This window comes from Acanthochromis polyacanthus, chromosome 21, assembly GCF_021347895.1.
Source record: "Acanthochromis polyacanthus isolate Apoly-LR-REF ecotype Palm Island chromosome 21, KAUST_Apoly_ChrSc, whole genome shotgun sequence".
NCBI lineage: Eukaryota > Metazoa > Chordata > Actinopteri > Pomacentridae > Acanthochromis > Acanthochromis polyacanthus.
Window position 1 is genome coordinate 19,066,365 of NC_067133.1, and position 13,935 is coordinate 19,080,299.

General features: G+C 41.4%; 3 protein-coding genes across 3 annotated transcripts; 2 read left to right on the top strand and 1 right to left on the bottom strand.

The window, feature by feature from the left end:
- Positions 1-1,898: 1,898 nt before the first annotated feature.
- On the top strand, positions 1,899-5,585 carry LOC110962406 (zinc finger protein 239-like). The gene is made up of 4 exons (XM_022210361.2): positions 1,899-2,393; positions 3,413-3,549; positions 3,643-3,748; positions 3,827-5,585. The coding sequence occupies exons 1-4, from the start codon at positions 2,129-2,131 to the stop codon at positions 4,438-4,440; spliced, it is 1,122 nt and encodes a 373-aa protein (XP_022066053.1). The 5' UTR covers positions 1,899-2,128; the 3' UTR covers positions 4,441-5,585.
- LOC110962404 (zinc finger protein 473-like) lies at positions 5,582-8,397 on the bottom strand. Its single transcript, XM_022210357.2, has 4 exons — positions 7,970-8,397; positions 7,760-7,878; positions 6,780-6,885; positions 5,582-6,679 (listed from the first exon to the last, which is right to left on the bottom strand). The coding sequence occupies exons 1-4, from the start codon at positions 8,244-8,246 to the stop codon at positions 5,787-5,789; spliced, it is 1,395 nt and encodes a 464-aa protein (XP_022066049.2). The 5' UTR covers positions 8,247-8,397; the 3' UTR covers positions 5,582-5,786.
- Positions 8,398-8,454: 57 nt separating this feature from the next.
- vac14 (vac14 homolog (S. cerevisiae)) lies at positions 8,455-11,858 on the top strand. Its single transcript, XM_022210356.2, has one exon. It carries the CDS (start codon positions 8,598-8,600, stop codon positions 10,968-10,970), a length of 2,373 nt encoding a protein of 790 aa, XP_022066048.1. The 5' UTR covers positions 8,455-8,597; the 3' UTR covers positions 10,971-11,858.
- Positions 11,859-13,935: the final 2,077 nt, after the last annotated feature.

Sequence of the window (13,935 nt, forward strand, 5' to 3'; positions counted from 1 at the left end):
ATGAAGGAAATATGTGTTAATATTGTTACTGCTTGGCTCAAAACAGGGAGACAGCACCTGTGTGGTGACTAAAAAGTGGCTTTGTTTTCACCCAAAACACCCAAAACTATGCATTAACAACACCAAATACAAACTCAAAAATCATGCTGCTGGTGCTCCTGGAGAAGAGCTACTCCTGTCAGAGAGAGCTGGAATGGAATTGAGGGAGATTAGATTCAGCTGAGCAGCTTGATCCCAGGTGTGGCTCAATCAGCTGACGACCCGAGATAGAGATAGAGATAGAGAGAGAGATAGAGATAGAGAGAGAGAGAGAGAGAGAGAGAGAGAGAGAGATTCTTGTAATCTGACTTTGGAAAACCGAACAAATCGATAAATCAGTTTCTCGTTTTCAAAATTCTTGTCAATAGTACAAAGTGTCAGGAATGTAGAGATGTCAAAATTGCAGCAACTACCGGTATTAAGCAAGACACTTCTTATGAGTCAGTAGAGGATAATTCCATCCAGTATCTATACATTTTAATCCTCATTAGGGGGGCTGGAGTCTACCCCAGCTGATTTATTCTGTCACAGTCAATCACATTCACACCTACAGACAATTTAGAGTTACCAATTAACCTGAGTATGTTTTTGGATAGTGGGAGGAAGCTGGAGTCGACGTGAAACGTATGATTTGAAAAACAAAATGGTTTGGGCACATAAACCTCAGACTATTTTGTGTCATAATGTGTTGTTTGTAAATAAAACATATTCAATTCAATTCAGCTTTATTCCAGACACTGGGTCCAAATACACACACCATAAAAACAAGGACACAACAAGACAGAAAAAAATACAATCAAAAACAATAACCCGTTAAATATGACGAGAAATACAGGGCATATTGGACGCGCATCGCAAGGTACATTTCCTTGAAAACGACCGATTCGTGGATTATATACCGACTTCAAGACATGTTTTGGACAAAATAGTTTACTGGCTTGGGTCGTCTGGATGTCCAAGGTTAGATTATGGCCGTTTTTTGTGGAATATTTTCATCTGTGTGTAATAATGAACCCGGAAATGTGAGTCGCGCTGTGTACGTTAAAGCCGTGTACAGAGAAAGGATGTTGTTTGTCGGACAAATGTGTTTATATTACCCGCTGTGGTAATCACATCTGAAAGTGGTTTATACGGGCGGATTCATGAGAATCTCAGCTTTCCATCGGCGTATAATGTTTATATAATCGCGTTTGCAGCCTTCGGACATTCTTTAAATTCCTATGCAAATTAGGAAGTGTACCACTGGTGGTACACTTAAGTTTAACGGGTTAAAAATGCTCGAGTTTGCAGCGCAAACTAAATACTCCCAGTCCTGCTTGACTTCTCGCTCTGCTTTTGCCTCCAGCATAAGCCCCGCCCACAAAAAACGTCACAATGTTTGTAAACAAATAAAGGGTCTATTATCATTACTATTAACTATAAAGATTTAATGTTGCAGTTCCTCATTTGTATCACTTGAGGGCAGTGATTCTATATGTTGTTTAGTAAACAGTAATTTAAAATGCACTGTTATTAGTTATCAGTACTGTTATCACTGTTGTCATTTATGTTAATCACACCCTTAATTATTTGTAGCTGCTGATATTTTGATCACAATTATGTTGATACTAATTTTGTAGAAGAGTTTGCAGTTGTTGTTTTTTTAACTTTACATTCTTGTTTCTAAATACACTAGACTGAAATACACCAGACTAAAATATATTAGACTGATGTCGCCAGACTCAGCAACTGACGCCATGAATTAAAAATAGACAGATTGTAAGGTTGTTTACTGTATGTATTATGTGGTTTAGAGATTGATAACAGGGTCTGTTATTGAATAAATGGCTTTCTTGATGCATATACGATAATAATATAACCCTCACTTGTAGATAGAGGCTGTTATTATTCCCTCTCTTGCTCAGAAACCGGGCTCAGTTTCTACGTACTGTGCTGCATTCACGTACTCGTCGTAAACGCTGGTGGCGCGAGCATCTCGCTTACCCACAATTCCTTGCGCCTCCGCTATTTCACATATTTGATTAAAGGAGCACCGTTGCTACTCTGGGAATCGGGCCAAAATTTCGAAATATTGTACTTCCCTGACGATATGATGTGCGACACCGCAAACCGAAGTTTTCGAGCGCAGATAGCCGCGGTCCTGGACAAGCTAACAAAGGCGGCCTTGGTGGAAATAGGCAACCTGGCAGATGAATGTTCGTCCGTCCTTCACACCGAGATATCGCTGCACAAGACGGAGAATGAGGCGCTGAAGAAGAGGTGCTACTCGCTGGAGGTCCAGCTGAGAGCAGCCAGGGAGGCGCAGACCTACCCAGCGCATGTAAACAACGGAGCCAGCCGTCGGCACCCTGCAGGTAGAGATGTGGAGAGATCGTTCTCTGTGGGCTTCAACACTGGACAGCTTTTATCCAGCATAATGCAACTGTTAGTGGTCTCTCAGCTCTAATGGACAATACAACCTCAGATCAGTTATTTCTAGAAGTGAATGCTGTTTCACCATTGTTTTCCGTTAATCTTGTTGTGTTTTTATTGTTGATTGCAATCTATAATGGGCCCAATTTAATATCTGCTTCTTCTCATTGTAATTATCATCCTTTTACACATTTTAAATTTTTTATGCTTCATGCTGTGAGATTTAGCACATTCCCAGGCAAGCCATTTGCACATTGCTGCTCAATCTGTATAGATACAGTACAATATTTTTATTATTTCATAATAGCTTTGAGGGCTGCACATTCGTTCAGTGATTAGCACTGTCGCTGGTTCGCGTCCCAGCCTGGGCCTGGGATTTTTCTGTGGGGAGTTTCCATATTCTCTGGGTTCTCCGGCTTCCTCCCACACTCCAAAAACATCCATCAACATTTTTAGACTGTGGGAGGAAGCTGGAGTACCCAGAGAAAACCCACACATGCACAGGGAGAACGTGCAAATCCCCCACAGAAAGACCCCAGGCCCAGGCTGGGACGTAAACCAGGGATCTTCTAGCTGCAAGGCAACAGTGCTAACCACTGAGACACTGTACAGCCCAGTCCAAAAACATGCTGAGGTTAACTGGTGATTCTAAATTCTCTGCAGGTGTGAATATGAGTGTGATTGTTTGTCTCTCTGTGTAGCTAAGGTAGACTTTTATCTGTTCAGGGAGTCCACTGCCTTCACCCAAAGTCAGCTGGGATAGACTCCAGTCTACCGCGACCCTATTGAGGATCAAGCCGTGTATAGATAATGAATAGATAATGGCTTTCATTTGCTACAGTTTCATAGTTTGTCTTGTAACACTTGCATTAAAATATTTTAATCTTCTTTAAGTGTTCTACTTGTCAGGTTACAAAAAGCATTCAGACTTCAACAGATTCTGGTTCTGATTCTGATTCAGAACAGCACCAGCTTGCCCCAGCCATCGAGGGAGTTTTTGGAAAGGACTGGTGCATGGATCTGTGGAGAGAAGAGAAACTGCCACCTCAAAGAAGAGATCCAGTGGAGACTGCTGCTATGACAAGCATGGGACCACAGGTCAGTGAATCAAATACCAGAAGGATTTAGCTTCTCTCAGTTCATTCATGTTGTCAGCTGTCTAAATGATCACTCTGTTTTTCTTGTTTGTAGGTAATCGACTTGATGGAAAGAGAACCTGATCTCATCTTTGTCAAAGAGGAAACTTATGACGATCATCCCATTGGCCAGCAGATGAGGATCACTGATAACAGGAAAGGTAAGCGTGGAATAAAAACAAATTGTTATATTTTAAGATAGTGCAAATGTTTTCAACATATTTATTCTCATTTGACAGTTGTTGGGACGTTTGAGGAGGAGACCATGCTTCATCGTTCTCTTGATGACCTGCAGCTTCACTCAGGGGACTTAAACAACTTCCCCATGACATCTGATAGTCAAATACAACAACGCATGCAGCCATCAATTATGGACAAATTAATAGAAGATGCAACAACAAGCACATTGGTTGACAACACAAATCCTCCGTCAGCTATCGCAGAATACTCGGACTATACGAACAATATCCAAATTAATGCAACCAAAGAGCACACCATTCAGCCAAGACCTGTGAGGCCAACAAAACATTTTGAGTGTTTATTCTGTGGAAAAATCTTCAACTATTTGAGCAGTTTAAAAGTCCACATTAGACGACACTCGGGTGAGAAGCCATTCAGCTGCACCGTGTGCGGGAAGCGGTTTGCTCAGAAAACATACCTGAAATTACACCAGCGTGTGCACTCGGGGGAAAAGCCGTACAGCTGTTCGGACTGTGGCAAAAGTTTTTCCCAGAAAAGCTCTCTGAACATACATCTTCGAACGCATACTGGTGAAAAACCTTACAGCTGTGTGGATTGTGGGAAATGTTATGCATACAAGTATGGTTTAAATCACCACCAGTGTTTTCATTAACTCCTCATACCAGAAGTGCTGCAAGTACTGCTACACTACAAAGTGGCTCGACATGTACCAGTATGTCTACAGAAACCTCAAACATGGATGAAAAATACACATTTTAAATACTCCATGTGTATCAAAGAAAAGCTCATTTTATTGCCCCTGCTGTTTTAGTTCATGTAAGAAAATGTTGCGGCAGCCAAACAGCAGTAAAGAGATTGTGTCCTTTTCCCATTCGACTGTGTGAGATTCACATTGACCGATGAGGGGGTTCACTGCCAAAATTTACAATGCCCTCAGCAAGCTCTTTTGCATAAAGGCTAATAAAGAAATTGTCATAGAAGAGATGCGACACCGTTACGGATCCAAACAGTGACAAGAAACTGTCCATTTCATCCATGCATGTGTTACATGTTATACATACCTCATGTTTCAGGCTGTAAAAGGCCTGTTCCAGATAATGCCAAAATAATTACTTAAGGGAGGGTGCTCCACTGTTTGCACACATGTAGCATAAACCTTCAAAACTACCTCTTTGCAACAAAATAGAAGTAATACAACTCCCTCTGTCATTGCCCTAATAATGTCACCACTGATTTATATTTCTTGCCTCATTTCTAGAGAAAAGCGTGGAAGCCAGTCTCTGAAAAACAGAACTGTAATAAAAAATGTTGATATGTGTTGTTCATATAATGTTCAAGTGATTTCTAGAAATTGTTCCAGCCTAAACATGGTTACTGATTAAATAATGGCTGCATCATAATTGTACAGACGCTTTGTGTTGCCAATATGAAGTCAAACCAAAATGTATTCTTTTTCTAAATCACACTTTATTTTGTACTGAACAGTCTTTTAGCCTAAACTGAGATTATCTGTACCAAGCACAAAATTTGCCTGTCGATTCCCCCTGAACAGACCACACTGACTGAGCTGAGTGAATTATCCCCATCCGACAAACCTTCTGTTGATACTTCTCTCACCTGCATGCCCTTCACAAAGTCCTGTCAGATGTGCTTTGTTCAGACTGTTCAAACTGATTATGTAAAGACTGAAAGAATGAATATAATTCTTGCAACCCTGCAAAAAAATTCAGATTAAAAAAAACAACTCGTACTTTGAAATGAAAGTTCTATCAAATAAAGTTTAAGTCACAAAGTGAACATTCATGACTGTGTTTTATTGTAAAGACAGAGTAACTGAAACACTGAAATGAAAATGCAACTAACAAAAACATTCCATATTGTTTAAGCACTACACTACAGACATTACAAACATGACATTAACTATCCTTACACTAAAGTGAGAAGCAGTACACAGTGCATTCTAATGAATAAAGCTACTTGATCTTTTGACACAATCTGTCACTGACAGCTTTCAGCCATCAGGTTTTCAAGATGTGTCCCAGCAATGGGCTGGTCTCCTACAACCTCACGATTGATGTGCGACATTAAATGATGGTTGAGGTTCACCTTTTGCGTGAAAGTCTTCCCACATTTAGCACAGCGGAATGGTCTCTCGCCAGTGTGGATGCGTAGGTGACATTTCAGATTGCCTTTCTGGGTAAACCCTTTCCCACACAGGTTGCAACTGTAGGGTTTCTCTCCGGTGTGGACGACATAGTGAATCCTCAGTGCGGAGGGGTTGGCAAACGTCTTCCCGCAAAACTCACAAGAATGACTGACTCTTTCAGAGGGGACTGGAGGCACACAGCAGTGCAAGTGTAACTTGTTCCTGTAAGGAAAATGCTGCTTACAAATGCTGCAGAAGTTTGACCTGTGTGATTTCATGTGGTGTGTTAGAGTGCCCTTGTGAAAGAACGTCCTGCTACATATTTGACAAGTAAATTTGTTTGTGCTTCGACCTCTGGCAGTTCCTGCATTAAGAATATTAAAGTCTCCATGTGAATCTTTATCCAGAGCAGCGCAGCTTTCAGTGTTGTCTACTGTTGATGTTTGCTGCTCGTCATGGCTGAGCCCAACTGCAGTGCTCATTGTTGGCTCCTGCTGACTTTCTTGAACAAACTGTACATCATCATCGTCCTCATCATCATCATCCTCTTCAATTGGAATGATGTGAGTGCTGAAGGCCTCTTCTGCGTCATTGATTGATACCAGCTGCACAGACTGTTCTTCAATACCACCTGCAGATGCAACTTGTCCTCCATCCGGATCAAATGACAGGCTACAAGAGCTGCCATCAACCGAGTAACCAAGTGACAGCTGCTCCGGTTCCTCAGCATCGTTTTCTTCATGTTCTGTTGCACAAAGGTAAAACGTCAAACACTCATAAAGAATATGACACTATCAAATCTGCACTGTGTCCTATCCCAAATCTGTTCTTCTTCCCTCCCTTACCTTGAACACTGAGTGTTTCCTGCTGGCAGCTACTAGTAGCATCCTCCATGTAATCCTCCTCTTTGATCTCAGTCACAGTAATGTGGTCAGATAGTGTTGCTACAGACTACAAAAACAGAAAAAGTGATAAGTTACAGTTTAGTACAGCAACCTTTTCAGTGACTGAGATAATTGATTATTTATTTCAGTCAATGATAATGAAAAATGCAAAACCTCCTCTGGTTTTAGCTTCTCAAATACAATTTCTGTTTTGGACTAATGGTTGGATAAACCTGCAGCTTAAAAACTTCATATTGGCCACTGCAAATCATGATAGGCATTTTGATGTTTCAAGACCAAATGATTTAAAGATCACTTTACTTTCATTATTAACTGATTAGTCAAAAAATATGACAATGTGACATGTGTTGTGTTTGCACTAATATCATCCATCCATTATCTATACACCACCTAATCCTCATCAGGGTCGCGGGGGGGCTTAAGTCTATCCCAGCTGAGTTAGGGTGAAGTGAGGAGACACCCTGGACAGTCTATCACATGCACATTACACCTACAGCTAATTTAGAACTATAAATTACCCTTACCATGTTTTTGGATTGTGGGAGGAAGTTGGAGCACCCGGAGAAAACCCACGTATGCACAGAGAGAACATGGAAACTCCACAGAGAAAAATCCCAAACCTGAATTGGGGATCTTCTAGCTGTGACTGTGCAGCCCACACTAATATGAATACTACTTTATTATTCCCATGTGTAGTGTTTATGCATAAATTTAACATTCTTTTGTTTTGAAAATGTGTTTATAAGCAAAATAACACAACTCTTTAAATTAGGCACAAGCAGAATTTCCTATTGTAGCAATAATTTATATAAAGGTGTATATTTTTATGTAATTCAATCGTGATTTTTTAAATATTCAAATCTGTTTATTGCTCATAAAGACATGAAAACATATTACCACTGTGTATAACTTTATCTCACCTTATCAGGAGACTGTGGAGAGTCAGTGAATGTCGGCAGACTGTAAGGGTCTCTGTCTTTCCACAGATCCATACACCAATCTTTCCCAAATATCCCCTCTATAGTGAGAGGCTCAGATGCTTAAGAAAAGTCACAGAATAAGAAAAAAAATAGCGTGAAAAAACAGAGTAAATAATTTCATTCACATCATGAGCTGGTGTAGTAGCTTACCCTGGTCTTCTCCGTCTTTGTGACTGACAGTCTGCACACCTACGCTGCGATAACTTTTACACAACTTGGGGGCGTCGCTTCTTACGATCGTCAGCTCACACTCCAGGCTGTTCACTTTCTCCTCCAGGGCTGAATTCGCAATCAGGAGCCGCGACAGCTCCAGCCGCAGCTCTCCCGAGTCCTCATCCACCAGTTTGCAGACCTGACTCAGGGCAGACCTGGCCATCGTCTCCATGATGGACGAGAGCTGTGTGTGAAAAGAGACGCGGCTCGCCATGGCTGCCGATAGTGGCTGTAAGGAGGCAAATAACCAAGTAAAAGAAAGAGAGATTTAAAATTCAAGAAATGAATCTGTTCGGTACTATGAAAGACAAAACATTCTTTAGCCGAACACGTAGCTAATCAAGCTAATTTGAGCTAACGGTTCTCACAAAGCGGGACCCAAATAAATGTTGCAACGCGTCATGTGATTCCGGCGGAAGTAACTGGTCAGCTGCTCTGTGTCACAATCTTCCTGGTTTGCAATTGAAACCAGAAAGCGATATTCTCTCCAGTAAATCGATATAAATGCGTTGGACTTTAACGTAGATTTCAGTGAACGGGATCCGGGACGACAGCAGTGGCGAACATGAACACGGAGAAGGACTTCTCGCCCCTGACGCCCAACATTGTCAGGGCTCTGAATGACAAACTGTACGAGAAGAGGAAAGTCGCAGCTCTGGAAATTGAGAAGCTCGTGAGGGAGTTTGTGGCTCAGAACAACTCCACTCAAATCAGGCACGTAATCCAGATTTTGGCCTCAGAGTTTGCCCTCTCCCAGCACCCCCACAGCAGGAAGGGGGGTCTCATTGGACTAGCAGCTTGCTCCATTGCTCTCGGAAAGGACTCAGGTCTGTATCTGAAAGAGCTCATTGAGCCTGTACTCACGTGTTTTAATGACTCTGACAGCCGTCTGCGCTACTATGCCTGCGAGGCCCTCTATAACATAGTCAAGGTAGCCAGGGGAGCTGTGCTGCCCCACTTCAACCTGCTTTTTGATGGTCTCAGCAAGCTTGCTGCAGATCCTGACCCCAATGTGAAAAGTGGATCGGAACTCCTGGACAGACTGCTGAAAGACATAGTCACAGAAAGCAACACGTTTGACTTAGTGGCATTTGTTCCCCTGCTGAGAGAGAGAATCTACTCCAATAATCAGTACGCGAGGCAGTTTATCATTTCTTGGATCCATGTTCTGGAGTCTGTTCCAGACATCAACCTGTTAGACTATCTCCCAGAAATCCTGGATGGGTTGTTCCAGATCCTTGGAGACAACAGCAAGGAGATCCGGAGGACGTGTGAGGTGGTGCTGGGAGAGTTTCTGAAGGAGATCAAGAAAACCCCCTCCAGTGTGAAATTTGCTGAGATGGCCAACATCTTGGTCATCCACTGCCAGGTTGCAGATGAGACCAAACTACCAAACGATCTGATCCAGCTGACAGCTATGACGTGGATGAGAGAGTTTATCCAGCTTGCAGGCAGAGTGGTGCTTCCATACTCTTCAGGCATCCTTACTGCAGTGCTGCCTTGTCTCTCCTATGATGACAGAAAGAAGAATACCAAAGAAGCAGCCAGCGCCTGTAATCACAGCCTGATGAAACTGGTGACCCCTGAGGATGATGAAGAGGAGGAGGATGAAAAAAGTGGAAGCACAGGGTCACCGTCTAAGGAAGATAGTCAGCCCAAAACTGAGGCAGATAGCAATGATATGCTGAATGCATCACAAGAATCTGTTGGTTTCAGTAATATTAGCTTCTTCACTCCAGCAACTGCCGATAGGCCTCAAGTAACACTGGACCTGGATGGTATTGTTCAGGTGTTGGATCATCATCTCCATGACTCTTCTACTGGCATGATGACCCGCATAGCTGTGCTTAAATGGCTTTATCACCTCTACATCAAGACCCCACGCAAAATGTTCCGCCACACAGACAGCCTGTTTCCCATGCTGCTCAAAACACTCTCTGATGAGTCTGATGAGGTGATACTGAAAGATCTAGAGGTGTTAGCTGAGATAGCATCATCCCCTGCTGGCCAGACAGACCAAGCCTCTTCTTGTGACAGCACTGACAACAAACTGGAGCTGAAGGTGCCAGAGGGAGCCAAGCCAGGACAACAGCCCAGCACGGGCTCCAAAGCAGTGGACTCATCCCCATCCACTCCCAGTATGAACTCTTATTTCTACAAGTTCATGATCAACCTGCTGAAGCGTTTCAGTCTGGAGAGAAAGCTCCTGGAGAACAGAGGAGCTTTCATCATCAGACAGTTGTGTCTGCTGCTTCATGCAGAGAACATCTTCCACTCTATGGCTGACATCTTGCTGAAGGAAGAGGACCTTAAATTCGCCTCCACCATGGTTCAGACCCTCAACACCATCCTGCTCACGTCTGCCGAACTCTTCCAGCTGCGCAACCAGCTAAAAGACCTGCGCACTCAGGAGAGTTGTGCTTTGTTTTGCTGCCTGTATCGTTCCTGGTGCCACAACCCTGTGGCCACTGTGTCGCTGTGTTTCCTCACACAGAACTACAAGCATGCCTACGATCTCATCCAGAAGTTTGGAAATCTGGAGGTGACGGTAGATTTCCTCATGGAGGTCGACAAGCTGGTGCAGCTCATAGAAAGCCCAATTTTTACCTACCTGCGTCTGCAGCTCCTGGATGTGGAGAACAACCCATACCTGATAAAGGCACTGTATGGCCTGCTGATGCTGCTGCCACAGAGCCAGGCTTTCCAGCTGCTCTCCCGCCGCTTGAGTTGTGTCCCCAACCCAGAACTCATGAGGACTGTGGATGAATCCAAATATATGGACTCTAAGCAGCAAGCGGCCTCTAAACGGGCCTCTCACACTCAGATGGATTACAGTGAGCTGCTGCAGCATTTTGACCGTGTGCAGAGCAAACACCTGGAAGTCCGACACCAGCGCTCTGGACGTGCGTCTGATCACCCAGACAGGAAACTGATGTGAAGTTATTGTGCCATAGTCTCCTCTGGTCAGGGATGACAGCGAGTAGAGGAGGAGATGACAGAAGTACTTGACAAGGTTATTGAAGCCAAAAAGTATTAAGTATGATTAAAAACTGTTTTGTCAGAGGAACACTGGCTGCCCATGGTCAAGAACAGTGGATATGTTTTTGAATTCTTTTCCCTTATGGTTATGAGAATGTTATATAACTTTAGAAATTGAGCATTTTAATCAGAAAACATATTTAATGCCCTTCATACTATGAAATCTAATGAATAGTTGTTTGTTTCAGTGTAAATTTGGTTTGTAGAATGTACATAATAGCTCATAACTGTTGGTGTTGAAAATATGGCCACATCCTGAGTTTCCATCAAGTTCTGTCAGCTGACATAATTTTTTACAGTGTTTCAAGTCAATCTGAAATGCATTTCAGAATTAAATAGCACACATTTGTCATTTCATTTCCATGTGAACCACTGTAATTTTGTTGTTTTTCTGAGTACAACTGGAGCATGCATTCAGGGTTGCCTTAATCACATGTCAGCCAGAAAAGAGATGTCACATGTCAAATGTTGTCTCAGCTCAGCTGAGATTTTAAACTTTGGAAAGTACTGATGACTGAACTCTGGCATATATTCTGGGTAGACCCATTGTGTTACACCTCTTTGTTGGTGCAACTGATGAGAAATTTTACCTTACACACCTTCAGCTTTTAATTCATTCCAAATCTTTCTTATGTATTCATGAGCTAATATGTATTTTTCTTTTTTTTTGTACAGTCTCGTCTTGTTCTCTCCTGCATTCTTTTTGATGTTTGTCTTGTTTTGTTTTGCACTTTTGTCAATTCCTGTGTGAAAATCAATAAAGTGGACCATGTGATTAAAAAGAAAACTTTTTTCTTTTTTTTAATATGCACACATCAAACATATGTTTAAATTTTTACTAGGAATTACATTTTCCAAGGTCCTCTATTACTGCATTACTTGCATAATCTCTAATAATTTCTGGATATGTGTTAAATCTAACAACAACAGCTCATAGTTAAAGTAACTGAGTTGACTGGCATGCCGGGAGAGCTAAAAAAAAACAAAAACAGTGTCTGTCTGTGACCACCACGTTGATGGTACACAAATATTACCATATGAAAAGCAATTCTAGGAATAAGGATTAGAAATACAGGTCAAGCATGCACAAGGGATGGAGGAGAGAAAGGCAACAGATACATCAAGTTATGATAGAATTACTATTTCTGAAGGAAATTTATCTTTGAAACATACAGTATCTGCATCAGTACTACTAATGATCCTTATTCCTTTGTTACACTGTACATGCTTTTGAAAACGGTCTAGTTAATAAATTGATATTTTAAGTTAGTAATTCAGAAGTAATTTTGTTAAACTGCAAAGTCAAAGAGTTCAATCACTGATAACCACTCTTTCTAGACAGAGACACAAAGATTCTTAATTTAAATTGTATCATAAATGTACACTACCAGTCAAAGGTTTGGACACATCTACTCATTCGTGCTTTTTATTTATTTGTATCATTTTCTACATTGTAGATTAATACTGAAGATTAACACTTATTTGTTTGCAACATAATTTCATTTGTATTATTTTATAGTTTTGATGTCTTCAGCATTAATCTACAATGTAGAAAATAATTCAATAAAAACCACAGAATGAGAAGGTGTGTCCAAACTTTTGACTGGTAGTGTATAAATAATGGAGTATTGCTACTACAAAATTACATATAATTATGACTAAATGTTGTGATGCTCATCATTTGGCTCTTATATCTCTTTCCACCATGTCAGTGTAATGTGAATTTAAGTCTTTTTCAGTTCTTTATTATCCTCGCTTGAAGCTATTTTGAAAACTTTCCTTTGAGGCACATGTTGACAGATGAGATTGGTTTCTCTCTCGCTCTCTTCTGCTGCAGGACTATATGTAGTAGAACATGCAAGAACATGCTGTACTTGATCTGGGACCATATGTTTTACTGCCTGCTCGAGACCCATCAGTGCTGCATTGAATTTCACAGGTGGAGGTCCCATGTCAGAGTGTGGACGAGTCGTACTGCGCTGTAAGTGAACAAATCTTGCTGACTCCAGTTGTCCTCTGCTGCATCGACTGTGGCCGTAGTTTCTGTAATTACTGTTTGGAGGAGTTCTGGAGACAACATGGAACTAAAGAGTGTCCTCTGTGCTTCAAAGAGAGTCTTGGACTTCCACGTAAATCAAGTGAAGCACATGGCCAGAGACTGCTTCTCCTCTGTATGGCTGATCTGGAGCCTGTATGCTCCGTGTGCTGCACATCAAGGCTGCACATTGATCACACCGTGTATCCCATAAAGGCAGCATTCAATGACTGTCAGGTAAGAATAAAAACAGAAATTCAACTAACGTTCTGCTGCATTAGCAAATGGTAAGGTTAATGTTCTCTCTCTCTCTCTCTCTTTCTTTTTGAAAAATATTTGTCAGTATCTTTACGGTAACAGTTTTTGTTAGTGTGCAGTTATGACTATTATAAACAATATAATTGAAATTGAAAATAACAGCTACATGAAATCACCACAATTTGTAACATCCACAGAAAACACCCCCTGCTCCTCCCCGTGGGCTCTGCACTGTGAACCATAATGCCTTTTAACCTTCTCATTATCTCTTGCCTACATACACACACACACAGGTTGCAAACATTTACACAGGCAGAGTAAAGCAGTAAATACGTCTTTTCTCATTTCATCTTGAGCTATTTTCAGGTAAATAAACTGTTGTTCCCTAATTTCAAAATAGCTGTCACAATTAGCAAATTAAAATCATTTCACTTGAATATTCAGAATAGCATTTCAGCTGTAGCATTAAAATGCATTGTGGAAAATAATTGGTATGGTATATTAATGAACACACTTAATGTGCCTTTGCATAAAATATATGTACATTAAAAAGAATATTTGTTGCATGCGG

Coding starts and splice junctions, on each gene's coding strand:
- LOC110962406 (XM_022210361.2), top strand. CDS start 2,129: ATGATGTGCGACACCGCAAACCGAAGTTTTCGAGCGCAGATAGCCGCG. Junction 2,394..3,412: donor CAGCCGTCGGCACCCTGCAG/GTAGAGATGTGG, acceptor ATTCTGATTCAG/AACAGCACCAGCTTGCCCCA. Junction 3,749..3,826: donor GATCACTGATAACAGGAAAG/GTAAGCGTGGAA, acceptor CTCATTTGACAG/TTGTTGGGACGTTTGAGGAG.
- LOC110962404 (XM_022210357.2), bottom strand. CDS start 8,246: ATGGCGAGCCGCGTCTCTTTTCACACACAGCTCTCGTCCATCATGGAG. Junction 6,886..7,759: donor CTCCACAGTCTCCTGATAAG/GTGAGATAAAGT, acceptor CTGTTTTTGTAG/TCTGTAGCAACACTATCTGA. Junction 6,680..6,779: donor GGAAACACTCAGTGTTCAAG/GTAAGGGAGGGA, acceptor TTTGTGCAACAG/AACATGAAGAAAACGATGCT.
- vac14 (XM_022210356.2), top strand. CDS start 8,598: ATGAACACGGAGAAGGACTTCTCGCCCCTGACGCCCAACATTGTCAGG.